The 23,699-nt window shown below is 39.2% G+C and overlaps 1 protein-coding gene across 3 annotated transcripts in view; it reads left to right on the forward strand.

The window, feature by feature from the left end:
* Nucleotides 1-23,699, forward strand: part of sgcd (sarcoglycan, delta (dystrophin-associated glycoprotein)) — a 326,697-nt gene that overhangs the window by 298,600 nt on the left and 4,398 nt on the right. For all 3 annotated transcript variants that reach the window (XM_042432225.1, XM_042432226.1, XM_042432227.1), the window contains 2 exons: nt 2,418-2,490; nt 17,554-17,677. In XM_042432225.1, the coding sequence (XP_042288159.1) occupies nt 2,418-2,490; nt 17,554-17,677 (197 nt within the window). The remainder of the gene's footprint in view (nt 1-2,417; nt 2,491-17,553; nt 17,678-23,699) is intronic.

Here is a 23,699-nt window from a genome sequence, read left to right on the forward strand (position 1 = left end):
TACTGATTATGCAGTCTGGCTTCTTTTAGAGTGTTATGTTGAGGAGAATTACTTGATCACTCAATAAACACACAAAGAGAACCAAAAGTAGAAGTCAGAAGTACAATGCATCATATTTCTGAGAGACAAAGAATTAGTTAAGCTTAGTTATCTTTTCTTTGTCTGACAAGTAGCGCTAAACCCTCAACCCTGAACAATCCTTAAACAGAAACAAAGGTCAAGAGTTCAACTAGCCCAGGAATAGTATTTCATCACAACCATATATGCCAGAATGACATATCAGAATGACTATCACATTAAATTAAAGAACAAACAACACTGTCCTCTAAAGACTTGTCAGATCAACACATAGAAATCTACATAAACTAACTGTTAAACAATCGTCTGTCTCATTTTACACAGCAAGGAACTAAGTTTAAAATAGACACAGCAGGAAAAACCAACATAAAGTGTATTAGTAAGGTGTTGGGCCACCATGTGCCACCAGAACAGCTTCAATGCACCTTAGCATTGATTCTACAAGTCTCTGAACTCTACTGGAGGGATGAACATCATTCTTCAAAAAGGTATTCCCTCATCTGGTGTTTTAATGATGGTGGTGGAGAGCACTGTCTAACGCGTCGGTCCAAAATCTCCCATCGGTGTTCATCTGGGTTGAGATCTGGTGACTGTGAAGGCCATAGCATATGATTCACATCATTTTCATACTCATCAAACCATCCAGTGACCCCTCACGCCCTGTTGATTGGGACATTGTCGTACAGGAAAAGAAATGTTTCATCATAGGATAAAGGTGATGACTCAGAACACCTTTGTATTGATTTGCAGTGACCCTTCCCTCTGAGAGGACAAATGGACTTAAACCATGCCAGCAAAATGCTCCCCAAAGCATAACAGAGCGGCCAGATCCCCTCACTGTAGGGGTCAGGCATTAAGACCTGTACTAGTATTTCCTTTAATTTGTCGTCCATCTGTATATACATATTCTAACTATACATAGTGGCCAAAGTGTCAAATAGTGAGCAAAAAACACCGGCTTCAGACTGCTCTGAATACTTGGTTTCCAAAGTTTTTTTCTCCTTTCAGCTTTCTTTATATAGCTATAGCTTTTCTTTATATGGTCGTCTGCTCCACACACAGTGCATGAGTTCACTGCTCCGCTCCACTAACATTATGGCATTTTATATTGTTTTGGGGGTAGTAACGCTGAGCCATGACTCCATTACACAGCAGGGCAAAATAAAATAAGTAGTTTACCTGTTGGAGGTGTGCTGGTAGCTCTTCATCAAACATCATCATCACTGTGGCTGTTTCTGCTTGTGCTATTCCTCCCTGCATTATTTCTACCTGATCCGCTGAACAAACAGCTCCGAATATCTTGTTGTTTTGACTGGTTTTTAGTGTTGCTAACAAAGCTCTGCTAAGCTGCTGAGGAACACGTTTCACTTCCTGTGAATTCTTCACAATTAAAGTTTCCCGTTATTTAGTCATTGAAAAGCTTTTAATTTGAAGCAGTAAAGCAGGAAATGTTGGGTTTGCATCGGTGGTAACTTAACACAACTCTGATATGGCTGCTCCTCAGCAGGCTTCCAGAAAGCTGGCCAATCAGAACAGAGTGGGCTCATCAGGAGGGAGCCACTATAAGATAAATGAGGAGTTTTTTTAACTGTGAATCAGGCAAATCTACTCCAGTAGAGTCCAAAAATAAAAATATAGAGCTGGAAATGAGCATAATAGGTTCCCTTTTAACTAAGGATTTAAGGATATAGCCTGTGGTACGCTGTTCGGATTGTAAAGACCTTTGAGAAAAACATGAATTTTGGGGTCTAAAAGTAAATTTTGACTTTACATTTTAGCATGTTAGCATAACAACAACAAAGTTAGCCTTTTCTTGGTGTGAAAGGAAATCAGTGATGTGTATTAGACTCTTGTTCTTCTTACTGGTTGCTTGTTATGTTGATCAGTGAGTAAAAAACAACGTACCAGTCGTAATGTTCATTTAAAAAATGCACATATTGTATCCTCTTACAGAACATTGTCCCATTGCTTCTTTGTGTAAATTTGCAAATCCAAACTGTTTTTCAAATGGCTTAAGACTGGCCGGCACAGAAAACGAAGCATATTGAGGTCACATTCAGCTGTTGTAGCAACTTTTTCTTCTTTTTCCTTCTTGATGAAATAACATTTTTAGTTTTAAAAAAAACCCTTATGATATTCCATCAGAGTATACTTCCCTATCAAATGTGTGTGAGTCTGTGTTATCAGTGAGGCGAGCTGAGGGCCGCTGTGCTCGCTGACTGGAGCCGTATAGATCGGCAGAGTCTCACAGATTATGTCCATTGATCGGACAGGAGGGGTTTTTGATTTCAACTGACGGCAGCCTCCTGTCTGATGTCTGTTGTGTTCTGTGATTTCAGGAGCCGAAGGAGCCGTGTTCAGCAAATCAGTGGAGACACCACACGTCAGGGCCGAGCCGTTCAAAGAGCTACGGTGAGTCTGTTTGTGTCATAGCATGCAAAAATTCATGGCCATGTGCAGTAAATAAACAGGCATGTTAGAGCGCAAACTGAGGCAGACACACAGACATCAATGCATATAAATTAGAAACATCTATTATAAAGTTATCCTGCATCTAGTGTTTTAATGTAATGCACAGCTCAATATAACATAAACAAACCAAAACCTCCATAGAGATAAATCATTCACTTTAGGACCAACACACACAGACCAGCATTCATAAACAAATCTTGTGATCAATTCAAGTCACTCAAGTCATTTTCAAGCAAAAATACCAAAAAATGAACTGGTTTCAGCTCCTCAGATATGAAAATGTTTTGTTTTTCCTTGTCCTCAATGATAGTAAATTCAATATATTTGGGGTTTTGGCTGTCGGTCACACAAAAGCAGCTTGGTACAAATGAATAAATGAATTATGGAGAAAATAGTCAGCAGATTAAATAATTATTTAATTAGGAACACAATAAAAACAAGAAGATATGGTTAAGACGGTAAGTAATAAAATAATGGATACTACAAATAACAAATTTGCCTCAGGGGGCTTTATAAGGAAAAGCAAGAGAGGAGGAATCCCTCTTCCAGGATCGACAGTCATGCAATAGATGTTGCACCGTAGCGCTTGGCAACAATATGTAATTGTGTGAAAGACAGAGAGATTATAAAAATACATTTTAAAAGAGACGTAACAGACCTACTTTACATATTTAATTGTTACTGTGAGACATAATGCACCAGACTAGAGCTGCAGTGACCAGTGCAATACAGGAAATTGCACCTGAATTTGTAAATCTGGAAAAGCAGGTGTAAAATTAGTTGATTTTGTCTTCAGTAGAAGTTCAGACAATTATTTCACCTAAATGACAGCAGTAAAGAATTTTGCATCAAACTAAAATATACATATAAGGTTGCAGCGATGTAACAAACTGTTATTTTTTACATGCTTTTACATTTTGTTTGTTTGTTTAGTTAGATTTTTATTGGGATTCTCATTAGTTGCCTTGGCAACTGGGGTCCATATTAAAATATAATACATATAATTCATGTTTGCAGTTACATTACATACAGTAAACAATATAAAGTAGTTACAACATTACGATTGCATCCAACAATGAAATTACGTCACGATCATACATATACAAAAATCAAAATAAATCAATTTAAAGGGGTTAACAAGTCAGGACAAACAACAATAACAAAAATCTAGCTTATTTATTTTGCAGGCCTGTCTTTAAGAATAATAAACAAACAAATCTTCAGCTTATTCTTAAAACTTTTTTTTGTAACTTCTTGAGATATAAAGCATGGCAGACTGGTCCGGTGACATGTTGCTTCATACAACACTGTTCTCACCTTTCTGTTTCCCTGCAGCCTCCTGCTTCAGTACTTTTATTGGCTCACTGCGGCTCTGCTTTCAGCAAAAATCTAGTAAAAATACACTTTTCTATATTTATATCATCTCTCTGGATATGTCTTTGTTTTTCACACACCAACTGTTGCCAAGTGCTACAGTGCAATCTAATATTCAGTACTAATCACAGAAATAACACATCTTGATTTCTCTGCTAATTAGTTTAGTTTTATGATGCTTATGGCTTTAAAAACCCAGTTTGATCCATCACATGCATTTGTTGGACCTTTTTTAAACATGATTTTGCCCCAAAAATGTACCCTTAAATGAGTTAGGAGCTCATTTCAGCATTGACTTTTTTAAAATTAGATTGTATTTGCATGTGATTCAGCCCTGAGGTCACAATACTGACTCAACTCAACTCAGATGCACAAAAGATTTTGTTGCATCTCAATTGAGTGGGGAGAAAAACAGTGAACACCTTGTAAAGAGGCAGGATTTAAATGTAGAAATCTATGAAGTGGTGGAAAGAGCAGTTTTTAATGGGCAGTTAGTTCTCCTGTCCAGTAATGTTTGTCTGTAGAGGCCAGAATGAGAGCTTGTCTTAGAGATCAGTGGGTCAACAGATGCCTCTTCCCTCCCCATCTTCTTTTTCCTCTTTTTCAGTCCTTCTCTGTTTCCAAATAGACACTCAGATGCTCATCAGAATTGACAAAATATCAGAGCTACATGTCCTGTGTCAGGGGTAAAAAATAAAAGGAGAGACATGAGAGAGAAACCGGAACAAGATTTGGTTAAAGAAAGACTTGAAAAGGTTTGAGAAGAGGTGAGGGAAAGAAAGACTGTGTGTGTGTGTGTGTGTGTGTGTGTGTGTGTGTGTGTGTGTGTGTGTGTGTGTGTAGTGGTGTATTCAACCATATTTTGGTGGAAAAATGAGTTTTTGGAACATATTGATAAACAGTAGAGAAGTGGATTATGCTGCTGCAAGGGTTTGACATATATCTAAGGATGTTTTGATCATTTTTCCAAGCTGCTGCTGAGTAATCTATTTCTGATACTCACTACAAATGAAAACTGTACAAGTCTTCCATTAGAGTTCAGCATGTTTGTTTCATTTCAAGTCCTCCAACTTAAACAACAAAATATAAATACAAAATGCCTTAATTAAAAAAAAACTTTCATCTTCTGATGTGACACCACTGTGGTTAAGACATAGTTAAATAAAAGTTACTCTGTTACACTAACTACTTGGTTTAGGTTGAGGAAGGATTGTGGTCACGGTTAAAAGAAACTAACTGTGAAACACTTTGTTGACTCGTCATCAGACAAGACTTTTATAAACTTTTGTGTTCAAGGGAAACTTCGGTGAGTTGTTGTTGAAATCAGCTAAATATTCAGCTACGACTTTGAAAATCTAAGCGACACTCTCTGTACTCTAACACGACAAACTCCTCCCAGCATTCCTCTCTCCTATTCTGTCATGGCTGAATATTTAACTGATTTCAACAACAACTCAACTCTCGCGGGATTTCAGAACGAGACTTCTCCTTGAGCGAGACTCGGTTCCACACGATAACAAACACACCAGATCAAGTGAAAGTTAAAGAAAAACACTTCATTTCAGACACTTCTAATAAAAATCTGAGCCTGTCAGTGGCAAAAAACAAGCACTTTTATTGGATGTACATTGATGTGATTGATATTGCCCCCAAAAGGATTACACTGCAGCTCATTTCACAGCTGCCAGCTGCAGCTTTCTCACTCAATACTGGATCAGTTTCAACGATTGTTCTCCCAATTAGTCACTTAGACACAAAAAGAAAAAAAACCAAAGTTTCCCTTTAACAGGTTTGTTATTAATCAGAATTTTTTTTTGTCTTTTTAATCTTTGACATCAGACAAGACTCTTAATTACACATAAAAAATGCTTTAAAGCCTTTATTATAGTGTAGTGGTCAAACAATCAGACACTGAGACAAGTGAATTTAGTGCTTCAGTCACACATGTGGGAATTTTCACAGTCACATTTGCTTCCTACATTATACTTGTACTAAATAAATGTCACAGATAATAGTAAAGAAAATAAGTACGAATACACTGATAATAGTAGTAAAGACATTTATACAGATATATCTGTAAATATTTGTACCTTGACCTTTTTGGGAATTCCTTCCCTTTTTTTGTGGACATTGATACTTGTGCATCAAAATCACCTGCCTTGTGCCACCTTGTTGTCAGATCCAGAAAGCACTTCCTCCTCTTTTTTCATCATAAATCAGAGCTAAAAGGAGAGTCAAGGTTACATTTTACACGTGGATACAAACACAAGTCCCATGGGATGATAATGTGGCTCTGTGTCTGCTGGATGTGTAGAAGGGTAAGTGTTTAATAATATATCAGAGCTGTGTGTCTGTGAGCTGAATATTCACTTCTTCCACAACCGAGTGACGGAAAAAAAAACAACATATGACTGAATAAATCCATGTTTATATTACGTCTTAAATCTAAGCTGACCACAGTCTCACATTTTTCCACGAGGGGACAGATTACAGCCACTTTTCAAGCCTGAGGGTTTGCTAATCAAAATATTTTGGGTGGAATATCACTTTAAGGTAGACAGGTGTCACAAGTTATCAGCTCCCTGACAGACATCAGTCAGATTCAACTCAGACTGACTGACTGTTCCTTCAACCTTCTCCTCTGTGTATATGTCCTCATCTCTGTGTGTGTGTGTGTGTGTGTGTGTGTGTGTGTGTGTGTGTGTGTGTGTGTGTGTGTGTGTGTGTGGACAGCCAAGGATGTCTCCTCGGTGTAAACGTCTTGTTTATCATCTCACTTCTGCCTGTGCTGTCAGATGTGATGACAGTCAATCAGAGCAGAAAGAGAGAAAGAGAGAGAGAGAGAGGGAGAGAGGGGGATGTTTATGACGGGACAGAAAACAAGAGAAAGAAGAAGTAAAAAGATGGAGAGGGAGCGCTGCGGTGGACAGAGTGACACTGAAGGAGCAAGAAAGGAAGCTGAAACAGAATAACTAAATTCATATTTGTCTGCATTTAAATCTTGAACCTCTTGACTTTTCTCTTCCTGGTAATTCAAGTATTTATTGACCTTTTCTGAACTGAAATATGGCAGAAATATTACGATGTGAAAAACATCCACATTTACTCCTCAGTCCACCCACACAGGTGTTTTCACTCACCTTAGCTCTTCCCAGGACTGACTGGGTGTGTACAGGCAAACACTGCCGCTGTTCTGTTTGTGGGACGGTGAAGTCGGTCAGTTTGCCCTTTTTGTCCACTTGTGCCCACAACTTCTGATCAGATTTTCATGATTTTTAAGGTTACTTCTTGTGCCTGAATGATTTTCACCAACCATACTTGTACACGTTATTGGGGTGGCTGTGGCTCAGGAGGTAGAGCGGGTCGTGGCTCCTCCAGTCCACATGTCGATGTGTCCTTGGACACTTCACACCGAATTGCTCCTGATGGCTGTACCATTCAGCGTATGAATGTGTGTGAATGGGTGGATGTTATTCGTAGTGTAAAAAGCGCTTTGAGTGGTCGGAAGACTAGAAAGGCGCTATACACGTACGGCCCATTTACCATTTACAGGCCATGCCATGAAATGTGTTTTTTTGTCCTGAACAACCAGCGATTCTCCTGCTAAAGCCTCGTACAGCCACCTTTCAAGTAGAAACCAAACCTAAATGCTTTTACAAATGCTTACATTGTTGTAGTGATTGCTTTGATCTGACTTGAAAGAAGAAGCAGACTGAGAAAGAGGTAGAAATACTGAAGAGAAAATAAGAAAATCTAGAAAGAAGGGGACAAAAGAGATCGCAAAAGTGTCAAGATAAAAGAACAAAGAGGGAGCTTGAAAGGACAGAGTATAGGAGACTGGAAAAACAGGAGGAGGGGGGGGGGGGGGTATCAGACAAAAAAATAGAAAGAAAAGAATATATAGGTATAGAAAAAACAAATAAGAGGTTTATGTGACAGAGAAGAAACACTGCAGAGACGAGTGTGACGGGAATGAGGGGTCAGATAGAGAAGGACTTTGATGACAGATATCTAATAACAGTGTTTCAGTGGTGTGTGCATCCAGCAAGATGAACAATGATTCATCAATCACTGCTGCTTTCCTTTCTGAATCATTATTTCAAATAATAATAAAAAAAACTAAAAAAAAAACTAAGAAAACGTTCCATCAGTGATGCACAGATCATTTTTGAGCGACGCGCCGAAACCTCTCATTGTCCGTATAATATGACAGTCAGAGTCTCTGGTAATATGTTTTTTTTTTCTTCCCTCTTCCTCTCTCGTGTGTTAATGCATCTTTGGTGACAACCAGCCAATTGAGAATGAAATATGGCCCAAACGATCCAATTATGTCAGAAAAAGGGGGAGCGAACTCGTTGGAGCATGGCTAAAATCTAATCTTACTCTAATCTCTTCCAACCCCTTGGCAGGTAGCAATCGAGGATTCAAATCCTATTTCGGGATATCATATTAACCACAAACACACATACACACACACACACACACACACACACACATCCCGCCCAGAGCTGTCAGTTCTTTATCAAAACTGTAACCGTCATATCCATCTGCGTGGTAACGCCTTGTCAACAGAATGTGTCCTTGCATCAGACGAACGCCTTTGTGGAAGTAAAATGGCAGCGTGGGTGAATTTGATTTATTTCCTGACCAATTCACAGCACAGATAAAAGGAATACATATGAAGCAATAAGTAGGCGAGTGAAGGTGGGACATGAAGGGAGGCGGGAAATAAAGTAATAGAAGAAGAAAGAGGCATTTTTGTGCTTCCCAGAAGTTTTTCACATCATGGAGACTGTGATAGACTCACATTAGGCCATGACACTTCCTGTACGGAGAGTTGTTAGCGCCCCGCGGTCTTCGCTCTACATGGGAACACGATGGTGCTGAGATTGAAAGTGCGCTGACAGGCAGAGACACACAGCGGGAGGTTAAGTTCAATATCGTTCAACGTAAAATGTTCACAACATGTTATTACAGCAAACAATCATACTGAGACAGTTGTGTTTTCATCTCGTACATCTGGTACTTCTACTGTTTCTAAAATCACTACATGCTCATGTCCTACTTTAACAACTGTGTTGTTATTAGTATTTATTTTCATTATTATTATTGTAGTTGTAGCTCATATTTTTATAGTAGTTTAGGGTAATCCAGTGAATACAGATGAAAATAACTTTACATTGGCATACTTATGTTAATATTTATTAATAGAATGGTCTCTGTTAAGTAAGCCAGTAAAATAAATAGATTAAAAACTCAAAGGTTGGTTTTCACAGTGAATATATGAAATTTGGGGTGTGAAAATAACATTTTTTGACCTGCAAATGACTGTTTTGTGTGATAGAATCTTCACTCAACTTGTTCTGGAGGTTTCTAACATATCACATTTGGGCTTAATAGACAGATAATCAGCTGACAATTAACTACAAGACTGTCCTCTAACCTTAACAAAATGATCAGATTAACCCCAAACTATGATCTTTCCCTAAACCTAACCAAGTTTTTTGGGCCTAAACCTAACTAGACCTTAACCACAGCATTGTCACACCATAAAACATCATTATTGTTAACAATGATGTGTTTTGGAAAGCAGACAAATGATGTTGTTTCAGCTGATTACTGCCGATAGCAGCGCCAGAATAGAAACAATACTATGTGTCGTTCTGGACTCACATGGTCAAATCATGTATTTTGTAGGACTTGTTAATTACAGTACCATGAACTGCTGATGAAGACTCTAAAATGTGGTCGAAAGTTTAAGAGTAAGTGAGTTAGTGAGCCTCGAATGTGGATTGTTTTGTCAACATATAACAGTTTTGTGATGTACTTTGAAGTCAGAGAAAAAAGACGCTGCTTATAACTTCAGATCTTGGATCATAATCATCAAATTTATGATTTTTCCTCCAGTAATTATTTTTTACAGTTACATCCATGTCTGTGTGAACTGGAAATGTTGACAAGCAAATGTAGCATGTAACTCTGGAGCAGATGCGTCATAATGCAAACTCGCCTTTATGTTCATAGCATTACTATGTTATGCTGCTATGAATACAAGACTTTAATTATGGCAAGTTTGCACAGTTCACTCTTTTTTTCCACAAATTGACCTGTACAGTCAACATACACCTTTATTATTATATATTTATTTTATGTTTGTATATAACTGATACTGTTCTACGAGGACTGATCCATATCCTTGTGAGGACCTGTTCTGTACTTCTGAGGACCCTCATTGACATAATTCCCTAGCCCCTGAAACCAAACATAATTACAACATTCACCCTAAAAACAAGTTTTAACTCGTTAATTGCCCTTTAAAGAGGACCAGACAAAAATGGCCCCCGTCTTAAACCTGCATTAACAGATTTTTTGTCCACTTGTTTTCAACGGAAACAAATAGTGAGCACAACAGTGACATATCATCATCTTTTCTAGTGGATATATTGAACTTTTTAGTGACCAGTTGCTTATTTCCACATCCAGCAGTTACGGAGCAACATTATCATTCATTTAGAGTTGTGTTTCTGTCCACCTGGTGAATGTAAGACCAATATTCACTCTCTTTTAGCTCTGTTTTTGGTCTCCACCATCTCCTGAGGGAAATATCTGGCTCTTTAGCTGCTAAATGCTCCACTATGTTCACCAACTAGTCTACAGCTAACCATTTGGTGCTGAGCAGGTAGTGTAGAGGAACCTTTTCCCTGAAAACAGCAGCCTGCTGCGTCCAAAAAACGACACTATGAGAGCGCAGAGAGTGAACCAAAACAGTCAAGTTTCAGACGGAGAGCTAAAACAATGAACTGAAACTCGCTATAAAGCTCCTTAAAGCCGAGGGGATACAAGCCATGCACAACAAATTTCACACTCTCAGTTCAAGCATTGTGAAAAATATCAATTATAAGCGCTTGAAGGAGTAAAACTCAAATCGGTCCTCCCAAATATGGCAATAAAAGAACATATACACACACTTCAAGGGCCTGCACTGTGACTGGAGTGTAAACTGAGAGGATCTGACACTTGAACACTACAGCCCACCTGCATGCTGTGGCTATTTTCAAATTTATGTGTGAGGATTAAAAATCATCCCACTCTTCTTGACGTTGTGACAAAACCGCTCAGAGCCACGAGCCGATATTTACAGGAAGCGGCAAAGGTGTCAGAACGCTTCAGTAGATTCAGACCTGCAGAGGAGGTCTCTGTAGACTTCCTGTCTTCCTGTCACTACGGCGGTTGTGGATAAAATGCGTGATTTTTTTTTTTTTTTTTTTTCCGCAGGGATGGTTTCCATTGATATCACACACAGACTGTATTCAACTGGAGGATTGTGAGTTTTTGTTCTGAGAGAAGAGCAGCTATTAAAAGCTCTGTTTATGTGGACAGATTCCTGCATGACAGCCAACCCCAGCTCTAGTGCTCTGGGTGGTATAGAAGTGTCATATTTTCATTTGGAGTACTCTGTTAAAGGGTTCATTTGTTTCAACAGGGATTATCTGTCACAATACATATATATATATAAAGGAAAAGCCAAAGATGTTTGATCAGAGGAGGCAACTCTATGCTGTGGACGGATTACCGAGCCGGCCTACCAGTGAAGGGGCTCTACGCCAGAGGCTGTGATTGTTGTTGGAAAGTCAAAGAGCTGAGCTAAATGGCCCGATTACATTTGTTTTTCATATAGAGTTGTAGAAGTGGGAGTAGCATGAGTGGGAGACGCTGGTTCTGAAAGTGTTTATCCCCACTGTAAATGTCCATTATCTTTTTTTTTTTTTTTTTTAATCGGTATTCTGGATATAACTGTTATAGCCATTAGCTTGACTTATTTCAACTTCATTTCAGAGGGTTTGGCGAGGTGGAAAGCTCTAAATACAAAAAAAGTATGATATAAGTCTCAGCTGCAGTTGCTGTGAAGAAGAAGAAGAAGCCATCCAAACATAAAGGATGAGGATTTTCTATATTTTTCTTGTGCAGAGACAATCCAACAATGCATTGGTCTACTTACTGTGTGTGTAACCAAATCCCGATATATCTCATTCCTGTGTGCCTCGGGTGACATGTTCCTTCATTATGAAGAGTTTGGTCACGTTAAAACTCTAATATCAGCGATCATGTTTTCAGTCTCAGGAGAGTAGTTCTGTGTAAGGCAGACGCCACTGAGCATGTGCGGGAACACTGTTACAGAGCTTCACTAGCTTATTGTGCTACATATCTTGACTTTCTTTGAGAAATTTACAGTGTACATAGTCAAGAGGTTGTGATATAGCAGACATGTTGATTTGGAGTACAGTACTATATTTTGTGGAATTTAATGACAGTACTTTAGGTCTCATTTTCAAGGATAAAGCCTCCTCCTCCTCTTGTGAATACAATCTCAAGGGTAGCAGTACTTCAGTACATGGCAAAGCAAATACTTAAAAGTCACAGGTACTAGAGATTCAATATAGTAGTTAATAGCTTTAACAATGACAATCAAGAAAGAATACAACTACTCAGATCGAGTCTGAAGGACGATCGGCCGATCTGTGACGACTCCCCGCGGCTTTTCTTTCGAAGCGTCCTCTGAGAGTTGGATTGATGTGAGTTTTCAGACTTAGGGTGAGTTTAATGAGGTATGTCCCACTTAAGAAGAAGCTGTGGGATGAGAGCTTGTCCAATATACAGAGCTGTTCTATCAGTTCTAGATATAGATTATTTCAATTTTAAGTCCTACAGAGATTCCAAAACTAAACTTATTTGTGTCAGATCCTCCAATGTGGTTCTGCTGAAGGGTATTCTGGCTCTGTCCAGTACTCTGTAATTCCTGGTGTGACATTAATTTAATTGGTTTTCCAAACAATATAAAATAAACATTCAGCCAGACTCTAATTTGGCAATATTTGGTTGCTCTCACAGGCTCTTTTTCTCTCATTAAAAGCAGACTCTCAAGGCAGAAGCTAAGAAATTAATATTACTAAAATTGGAAATCTCCATTGTCCCTGTGTTTCAGGAGATGGTTCAATGAAATGCTTGCTATTGTTAAGATGGAACAAACTACCTTACCCTGCATACTGACTGGTATTCTGGCCGCACCCATGTGTGTTTTCCTTTTTGTTTTGTTCTGTTTTTCTTCCCGTTGACCTTCCTGATGGAAGGGGCACGCACCTGTTTTGCAGATATTTACTGTTGATTGGCAGCTTTGGATTATTCCTGGTAGTACTGGATATGACTCCTTTCTGTTGTCTGCTGTAACGGCGTTGGGTGTTTTGTGTGTGTGTGTTTATTTTTATTGTAAAAAAAGAGGCCGAAAGCAGACATGCCAAAGAAAAAAAAAGAAAACATCCACTGAGAGGAGTGTGAGCAAGTTTCCAAATTAAAACTTTAATCTCCTTCGTATTACCCCTTTGCTCTCTGGTCCAACAGAGGGTTAAGCCTCAACACTTATTAATTACAAGTCGGGTAATATGGAGATTAATTAAATACATATCATCTAATGCCTTATCATTGTGGTTGTTTGATTTTAACACTGCGTTCAGCCTTTATGATAAGACAATTTAAAACAAGTGCTCAATTAAATTCATTTCCGACCATCAGTTTTTCGAGTGTCTTCCCTCCTCAGTGTATCTGTGTCAGTTTCTGTCCGGTTTTTGTTTGTGTTTTCGTCCCGTCAACGGCGCCGACACGATCTATTAGTATTCTCGCTGAGCAATGTCACCGTAGGGAAAATAAAAACAGATTAGAGCCAGCACAATTTAAAAGTGTTGTATCTTGACATTAAGTGAACGTGGACAAGACTTTAATCTTATGCCTTGCAAAAAAAAACAAGAGAGTAAAAAATTAATCCCATGCAGGTTGCAGTGAGAATACTTGAAAGCTTTCAGACTAGAGAGAAGCTGAGCTCTCCTCTCGTCCTCCTCCCACATCCTGGTTTTAAGTAGAAGTGGACGGCAGTGGGTAGAGCTCAACCATTAGTCAGTCGACAGAAAATGAATTGCAGAGTATTTTTTATAACCGATTTATCATTTTGAGTCTTTTTTTTTAAAGAAAAAAATACAAAAATTCTCTGGTTCCAGCTTTTTAAATGTGAATATTTTCTGGTTTCTTTAGTCTTCTTTGACAGTAAACTGAATATTTTTAGGGTTGTGGGCTGTTGCTCAGGACGAAACAAGACATCTGAGGTTGCATTTTGGGAAATTTTTCAACCAATAATCTACACACTGAACCCTGATCGTTCAGAGCTTTTGGTCTCTGACGACCTGCAACACATGTAAAAGTGATCAGAGACAAGAATAAGAATTTTCTCCAAGGTTGCTCCTCAGTGAGTCAGTCAAAAAATATTTCTCTCTCAGGGTTATATTCTTATTCATTTCCTCTTCATCGTCCCTGTGAATCGAAACTTTGTCACATGTTCTTTTTCCATTTCCGTCACTCTTATTTCTTTCATCTTTCTAATATAAACAGTTTTTCATATTGCATCAAAATCTACTTTAAGAAACTAACTCTCACTGAAAGTAATGTATGTAAAGCACACAACAAATCTGGAATTAAAGAATGTTTGCATTAAAGTCATCTTACCCATCGTTACTGACAAGATTTCCTGTTTTAATGACGCTAGTTCTGCCGTCTATTTTTGTTTATTTGTTGCCTATCTCTATCTTTATTTTCCTCTTGTCGCCTATTATTTTTGCAGCAACCTCATTTCCCCACAGCGCAATCAATAAAGTCTCATTGTGTTCTCTTTTCTTGTTTTCTACTCCACTTCTGCACACCCTTTTATCCTTTCTCTCTCTTCTTGGCAGCACTTCATATCTACAGCTGGGATCAAAGGTTAATAACTTTTCATGCTCCGTCCTCATATCGCCCGCCTTCAGATAACAACGGAAATGATTGGATGTTTTGACATAACAGAAATTGTAAACCTGTCCGCTTTCCTGCTCTTCCCTTCGCTCCACTCCTCCTTTGTCCTCGCCGCCGACGCCTTCTTCAAATGATCTGCCTCCGTTTTTTGGTTTTGTGCAGTTTGAACACCGCGGTCAGAACAGTTCAGTGTTATAAATATATAAGCGATGGAGAGTTGAAACTGGCCACCGTCATGTCACACAGCAAATCATAGGTTAAATGGCAATCTTGGCAGATACCGGTGCAGCTGATTGCTTCGCGGGGCTTTGCGAACAGCCAAGTGGACAACCTGAACACTCAGCTGGGAAAATAACCATCCTCTCAATTATTTAGATCCGTGTAAGCTGAAGGTGAAGAAGACAATGAGGGTAGGGAGGAGGAGAAAGAAAGAAGGAGCAGCCATGCCGTTACAGAGGCTAGAGAGGAATATGGAAGGCGAAGAGTAGAAGATAAAAAGAAAGAGCGTCGACAACATGAACAGAACTTGTTTCATCTTCTTTACACCAATTAATTAATTATTTGTTCTGCTTTTCTTGCTCTGATTGCAGAACAGGTCCTAACGACGCAGGAAAACAGGCCACCTTGACTCGCTGCTTGTTGCTTGTTTTTATTAGGAATGTGTTGAAGCCTTTCTCAATCTGTGTAGTCAAAGCCCGACTACTGTTCCAATGCAAAGTCTGCATCTAGACAAGAGCGTTCCTGCTCTGCCCGTTTTATCGAGGATACTTTGGGAGCTGACTTGGGATAGCCAAGTATCCCAGAATGCGCCAAGCTTTTGAGCCATGCTAAAAACTGTTCTAGGACTGTTATTATGACATTTCATTAAGTTTTAATACTTTTTCAGGCGAGAAAATAACCGTTGAGATTTCCAATATGTGGTCAATTTATCAGAATAATGACCTGTTTGTAAATGCTGCTGGCTGCTGAGATGATCAGCTGGTCAACTGATCATCCTGTGAAGAACAGTCTTGTCATGTTTTCATTGCATTGTGGTATAAAATTCCTCTCGGAAGACAAATGTAGGTCTCACAGATGAAATCTAATATTTGTTGCTGCCTTGTTAGTCTGTCTGAAGATGAAGTGAAGCTTCATGTTTTTACTGGACAGAACAACAACTTTGGGCTCCTTATATGTACAGATATCTCCACATTTCAATAAAAATACATAAATATAAATATAGTAAAATGAACAGCTCGGTCTATATTAAATTTCACCCTTTTTTTAATAGTTATAACATTGGATTTTTTATTAGAGCTACATTACAGACTGAATAACATAATTAACTGCCTCTCGCTGTCAATTAGGTTATTTTTTTCTCTCTCTAGTAGAGATTTGAGTCGAGATGATTTCATCACAGTACAGTCAAGTACAATTGTGTTGAAGTGTAATCACCAGAGCTCAGCTGGTGGTGTCAAGAACACTGCTGTTCCAATTGCAAATGATCGTACTGCGTCCTCCTGTTTTAAGGAGTTTGGACCAAATTACCAAGTTCAAACTCTCAAGTACGCAAGTCTGAACTTTGCGTTCTCTGTACTGAGAAAGGCTTTTGGTTTTTTGGGCCTGATTTCCTACTTCTGTTATTTTTCTTTCTCTTTCTGTGAAGCGCTCACATGGGCCTCTGCAGTTACATGTCATGATAAATGAAATAAAAAGAGCGTAGAGTGAAATTTAGGGTCAGAGATTAAGATAGGGACATCAGATGCAAAGGGAGCACAATAAGCGACAGACAAGAAGCGAGTAGAAGAAGAACAGATGAAGAAAGAATCAGAAGATGGCTTGAAAGGGGAGGTGAAGCCGGGGCAGGAAAAAAAGAGGACGATCAAGCTAATTAAGGCAGAAGGAGAGCGGAGGAGATGTTAGGGCAGGGTCAAGACGGAGAGAGAGGGAATATGAGAGGACAGCAAATGAGATTAAGGTGAGAGAAGAGACTGGAAACAAGAGCGGAGGCGGAGAGGAGAGGAAGACCGTGGAGAGAGAGTGGCAGAAAAAGCAAAAGAGCAGAAAAGAAGAAAAGAGCTCAAGGCAACGTTCACTGATTCTCTGATCTCTGTGCAGAACACAAGGGTCAGGTTTGGTTTGTGGTGTCATGACATCCTTCTAATGATTAAAAATGTCTTCGGCAGCAGTGTCCTCTGATGTTGACCGTGGAGGTCACAGTGAACTTTCTGTTTCCAGACTCATACTTCAAATTCTCTAATTAAATACAGCAGAAAAAGACGATATTATCTGATTTCTTGCTCGTCTTTGCACTATACATGCTGCAGATGACTTTCTATCAGGAAAAAAAGGCTATAAATGTAATTTAAATTTTGCAATTTTTTTGTCATCCCATCCCCAGTATCCCAAAGAGTTGGTTACTGTTGTGTGTCTGTTCTTATACCTGCAGTAAATATATTCAAATGTAGGTGAAGAACAAAAGCGGTTGGTGGTTCTCATCACCTGAAGATTGTTAATATTGTGAGTGTTGATAAAAATCTCCACACAGCCACAATCTGCACAGTGTCAGGATGACAGATTGCTAAAACAAGCTGCTTCAAAATCGTGATTTTTGTTTACAAGATCTTGTTAGATTCCAATTAGGCTGTTTGACACAAATCTAAAAAAAACTTTTTAAAAAAAACTGTTAAAAAAAAGCGTCATAACAAAGAAAAAACTTCTTTCTTATCTTGTTTCCCATCTTTTGTTTTTAAGACTTTCCTACTCATCCAAACATTAATTAGAAGCCGTGATCACTAACGGAGCTGTTCTGTCCTCCAGGCTGGAGTCTCCCACTCGCTCCCTGCTGATGGAGGCTCCTAAAGGCATCCAGATCCTGGCCGAGGCCGGAGACATTCAGGCCATCTGCAGGAACGAGCTGCGACTGGAGTCCAAAGACGGAGAGGTGCGTCAACCAGCAGTACAAATGTGTTTTCAGTTCTGTTTGAAGGACAAGGACTGCAACAAGAAAAATATAGGATAACTACGGTTTGTTACATTTTGGGTCCAATTTTCATAGATTTGGTATTAATCAGATATAGTTAGTAAGTCAGTTGGTGAGATCTGGCAACACTGAGACTTGAGTAAAAACACATCAGATGGATCGAAGAATACAAACACACAGATTGCAGCCAAACCAACAGGTTATCTAAGTGTGTTAGGAGGAGAAAACGAAGGCAAACTGTAAAATGACTCCCAAACTGTTCTTCGTAAACTTCCAGCACAGTTTACAGACTCACTTCCTTCTTCGACTTTGACCATAGTTACTTTGGTTGTGTGCACAGTTTTATAGTGCGTTGGGGGATTATTACTGTACCAACATTTCAGTTTTACCTGCAACTAAGAAGGTTTAGATAAACTATTGGCTTGTACACAACCTGACAAATCGTCTGACCGCCCATCACTTATATTGTAAGTGTATTATGAAGGGATCTTCTAATGGCTGGTATGAATAGGAGGAATGATACATTTGGACACCTGATTGTTGTTTTAAGACAGATTTGATGATGAACCCATCCTTGAATCGGTCAGGATCTCTAAATGATTAAAACAGTCTAGAACAACTAAATATAACTCTTATCAATCGATAAATGTATTGAATAGGAGATCGCCAAAGTCAGTAGGATTCATCCTCCGGGAACCATGAATGTCTGTACAAATTTTTTTTGCAGTCTATCCGATAGTTCTTGAGATATCTCAGTCTAAAAGAAAACATGTGAGATTTGTAAAATCATGCATATCTTTGAGGAAAAAAAATGTCTAAAGGTCCAGTTTTTAGATTTCTTCTGAAGCTTTCAGCCACATCTTGCAGCCTTAATCTTGATCTTTTGTCGTCCACCGACTCCCAGTCGATGGATGATGACTATTTGGAACAAAGTTTGCCTTTAACTTTGTTCATTTACCATCTTTTTTTTTTCTTTTTCATCCCATCCTCATGCTTCTTCTTTCCCTCTTTCATCCTTTCCTTCCCTGCTCCTAAATTCCTCCAACCATCCCCTGATTCGTTACACACATCAGTCCTCGTCTTCATCACGGTCGGCCGCGCTGATAAAAGGATTTCCCTCCTTAGTGTGCACCAGTCGATGGACGACTACATATCTTATTTGGAACAAAGTTTACTCCAAAATCAGATAAATCAACCTTTAAAAAAAAATGTGATGCTTAGTCACCAATAACCTGTTCCATTTATTCACAAAACAACATTTTCAATATAGTCATGCTTTTAAATACCAGGTAATTAACACCATAAATTAAAATTTAGCCTGCAGCGTTTTTAAATCAAACCTGTCATTAAGCTGTTTACTTCATGACATATTGATGGAGCTCAGGGAGCTAAAATTATCCAGTTTTGTCAACAAAAATAATAAATTCTTTGTTACTTCAAACTCGCCTTCTGAACAAAGATAAAACCTCCCACTCTGTGTACTGGCACACTGAGAAATTAACTTTTCCTGTCCTCCGGCCATACTGACTGATGGGATTCAATTCAATATCTCTACTGTCCAAACTTATTTTTAGCCAAAAAATGAATAAATAAATAAATAAAAGACAAAAAAAAAAAACAATCCAAACAATAGTTAGCTTGCTCAGCCAACATGGACCAGCATTTTGCTTATTGGCTGGTGGCAATTTCCCACATACTGGACATCCACCAGAATCTGTCAGAGCCTCCCAGAAATTCTGTCTTCCTCTCATCCTCCCTTCAGTCACAAATACTTTCCTCACTGAGTCTTTCATGTGCTTGCTTTAATAACTTTCCTGCCCTTTTCTTTCTTCTTTCTCCCTCTTCCACTGTCCTCTTTCTGTCTTTAACTTTGCTTATTTATCATCTTTTTTTTTTCCTTTGCGCTCGTCTTCATGTTGCTTCATTTCCTTCTTTCATCCTTTCATTCCCTGCTCCTAAATTCCTCCAACCATCCCCTGATTCGTTACACACATCAGTCCTCGCATTCATCAAGGTTGGCTGCACTGATAAAAGGATTTCCCTCCTTAGGTTGCACCAGTCGTGTCATGTCAGATCTGTTAAAATCAGCGGAGGAGGATTAGGGAGAAGAAAGTGTTTAAAAGTTTCCCACAAAAACAGTTTCATACATCAAGACAGGCCGCTGATATGAGACGGAGAGAGAGACTGTTTCATGAAGGTGCCCTTGGATTCTATTCGTCCCCGAATGGTCCAATTAAATGTAACCGAAGCAGCGGTCTGAAGCCACGCCTTCACCGTGGCTTCTCGCAGTTTTTTACGGATGTGTGGTTGAAAATGAGGCCGTTGAACTCATGATGGTCAATTCATATAATTAGAGTCACGTTCTCATACTCCATTAGTGTTGCAAATGTCCATTTGTCAAACCTCTGTCGGACTCACCCCCCCTTTGGCGCCGCTACCGCAATTACAGAGAGGTTTTGGCCATTAGACACCCACAAACCACACAGGCAGATACAGAAATAGCCTCACACACACACTCAAATAGAAAGTGAAAGAGTCACGATCCCTGAAGCCGCTCATAGTCACATAACTGACACTAGAGGACACATGAAAACTCTTTTAAGGCAATCAGTCTCTCATATGTCGTAGAGAGCAAATACTCTTCTATTTTAAGCAAATATTTCATCACACAGCCATAGTTTAGCTGTTCCAGATGTACGACTACAATGATTGTGTTTTAGGCTCAGAGTGCTGCTAAAACACATCCTGTATAGACACAGACAGAGGACTGAAGTTGCTGCTGCAGCCCTGCTACTGCTACTACTTTCACTATGCAGCCTGTGTAGACTTGGTGTCAGCCTCATTGATATCTACCTCCCAAAGTGGCACACAGAGTACAATGCAGAGGCAGAGTTTAGTGTAGGTTTACATCACAGATGTGCGCCAGGTAGCAAGAAAGTCCCAGGAAATTAAGAGAAAACAATGAGCCTGGTAAAGACTGCTTGTGTCTGTAATTAACACATGAGAAGACACTGGCAATTACACTACAGAGAGAAAGACAAGAAACCCACAGCGTGCGGGTGGTTGGCGTTCTCAGATTACATTTTGTGGACACCTATCATCACCGACAAAGAAGGTCAAAGTTGAAGCTTTAAGTGCAGCAGCGATGCATAAAATTCAAGCGGCGCAACACAATTCAGTGTCTTTTAAGGAAAACAGTGAATCATGCAAAGCCATAAATGTGAATCTTAAGGTTCATTAATTTCAATGTGTATATTTGTTTATTTTGAGTTTTAAAAATGAATGAATGAAAATTGTTGTTTTTTAAGCCCAACAGGGAAAGTCTAAGTTTATTTATGTCATTATTTTATTTTATTTGTCAGCAGCCTAATCAGGAGCACATTAATATTTGCTGCTATTTTTATATTGAACCACCTTCTTTGCAGCAACACACAACTTTGGCATGCATGAGGACATAAAATAAAATAAAAAACAAATGTAAAATTTAAAAATCTGTTTTAAAAAAAATCAGGGAATCTGTCTGTGAAAACTAGAAAACAATGAGTTTTACCTTTATCTGCCTTATCTATATGTACTTTTGTCCTTCACTAGCTCACATTCACACTCTCAGCTTCACACACACGAAGATCATCCAGCCACACACACACACACACAGATTCTCGAGTGTTTCACACCCTCATGGTGAAAGATTTGTTCAACAGCAGCTGTCTGAGGTAGTCAGCTGAAACTCTGCTTTAAACGCGTTCCGGGTCATTTGTTGGCGATGCCTCCCCAAGGCGCCTGGTAATGGCTCCTTTACCTTTTTATGGCTGGAGAGCTCCTCCTCTCCTCGGCCAGTGAAACACCGGCCCTGTACGAGCCCCAGGAGGCCGGCGGGGAAGCGGGGAGGAGAGGGCAGGGAGATGGGATTCATGCAGCAGTGGTTTGTGTCTGTGCAGAGGGAGAGAGGCAGTTTGTTCCAATCAATGTGGGGTTGAAGGGAGTGAAATGAGGGAATGAGTGCTTTGTGTGTGTGTGTGTGTGTGTGTGTGGCAGAAGACATTTTCTGGAGGTTTGCTTTCTCTTTATTGCTCAGGAGACAAGAGGACTGACCTGGGAATCAGCACAGTAAACTTTTTCTGCTTTTTTGTTGTGCTAGTTGTTTAACTGGACAGGATTTCTCTGTCTGACAATGGATTATTTCCAAACATCATTTTCTGTGAATCTTTGAAAAAATCTTGGTTATGGGTCAACAAACTACCTGCCCAAAAGATTCATGGCTACTCACAAAAAGGCTTATAATCTCTTAACACGTTGAAGTAACACCGTCAGAAGTTGTGTAAATCCTTCATTATTAGCCGTATCTGTTGGTGACGGCATCACCATGACATTATGAAACAACATGAGGCCACTGCAGAGCTCATTTCAGGTCATACATCACCATGTGGACAGTGTTAGACCAGCCTGAATGAGCAATAAATACAGAAAATGTTTAGAATTTAATTGAATTACAGAATTTGAACAGGTCTGTCTTTCGTCACACAAAGTCGGAAGCATTTTTTAATCAATTACTTGCCAACTCTTAAGTTAATCGCCAACTCTTTCTAATTGTTTGGAGTCATTTTTTAAGAAAATGTCCAAATTCTCTGATTATCTGGTTTCTTTATTCCTCTATGACAGTAAACTGAACATCTGGATTGTGGACTGTTGGTCGGGACAAAACAAGACATTTGAGGATGTCGATCGACATGTTTCACCATTTTATAGACCAAACGACACATTCGACATTATTTTCACATTTAAGAAAAACAATTACAAGTGGAATAGCCTTTTAAAATTCCAAGTGAAATGCAAGAGACGTCAAGAACTGAAATAGTTCAAGCATTTGTTCTGGAAAAGTAATCTAAGAACATTTATACTAACCAAGAAAACAAATGAAACAACAAGAATTTGCTTGAGAGTGGCATAATTTTAAGTAGGCTGAATGAAGTAGGCTTATTAAGACATAGATCGACGTGAACCCTTTTCAAACCTGATTGGACCATCCCAAAAATGGCTGGGCTTTCATTTGCTTTAGGTGAAAAGATGGCAGATATTGTTGTACTTTCTCCAGAGTTCTCCACCACCAATATCAGGATCTAAATAAGCTCAAAGTGAGAAAAATGGCCGTGCTGCTGCAGTATTATGCTTCAGTCTTGAACCTCCAGGAGGCATCATTGGCTGATTTGTCTGCTACACATCTCACCACGCACAACTGATTTGTAGTAGATGTTGTCTTAACATAAACCTGAGACCTAAAACTGAGTATGTCCAATATACGCTGGCTTTTCAACGCTTGGAGAGAATTACTTTTATCCTTCACTTGTGTCTTTTCCTCTGCTTCAAGGATTTAAAGTGGAGCCTTTCAGGTGACAATCCTGCTTTGCTATCATGTAGGCCGCCACTTCCCCAGTTTATAAGAGATTTCTCGACAAAAATAATACCAGACAAATGCATTCAGGGTGGAGTGGTGTTGAAACTGAATTGAAATATGCTGCAAGAATGGATGGATGGAATACACAAAACACTATGTCAGAGAAGTTGGATAGATGCTGCTATTGAGTGTGACTTTCAATTGGATCACTTAATAGTCTATGCAACCCACAAAGTGAGTGCACACAGTGCTGAGGTGTTAAGAGCCAAATGAAATATTTGTGTGAGTCCAGTCCTGTGAGGTAAAAATCCTGGGAAGAAAAATAAAAGTCAGCAAAGGAGAGCAGGTGAAGAGATTTGCTTTGATAGCAATTAGAGTGAAGAGAGAAGAGACACATGATTCAGCATGATGCAGCATTAGCTAGAGTAAAGATGAAAGGGAAAAGCTGAGTTTTTAGCCTATAAAGACAGAAAAGGAGTAACTCCTCTGGTCTGAGTAGAGAGGAAGGGAGGGAGGGAGGGCCAGTCCAGTAGGGAAGATACTGTATATGTAGGTTGAATATACTGGACAGTATATGATGTTTGCAGTCAC

Source organism: Thunnus maccoyii, chromosome 13, assembly GCF_910596095.1.
Source record: "Thunnus maccoyii chromosome 13, fThuMac1.1, whole genome shotgun sequence".
Classification (NCBI taxonomy): domain Eukaryota; kingdom Metazoa; phylum Chordata; class Actinopteri; order Scombriformes; family Scombridae; genus Thunnus; species Thunnus maccoyii.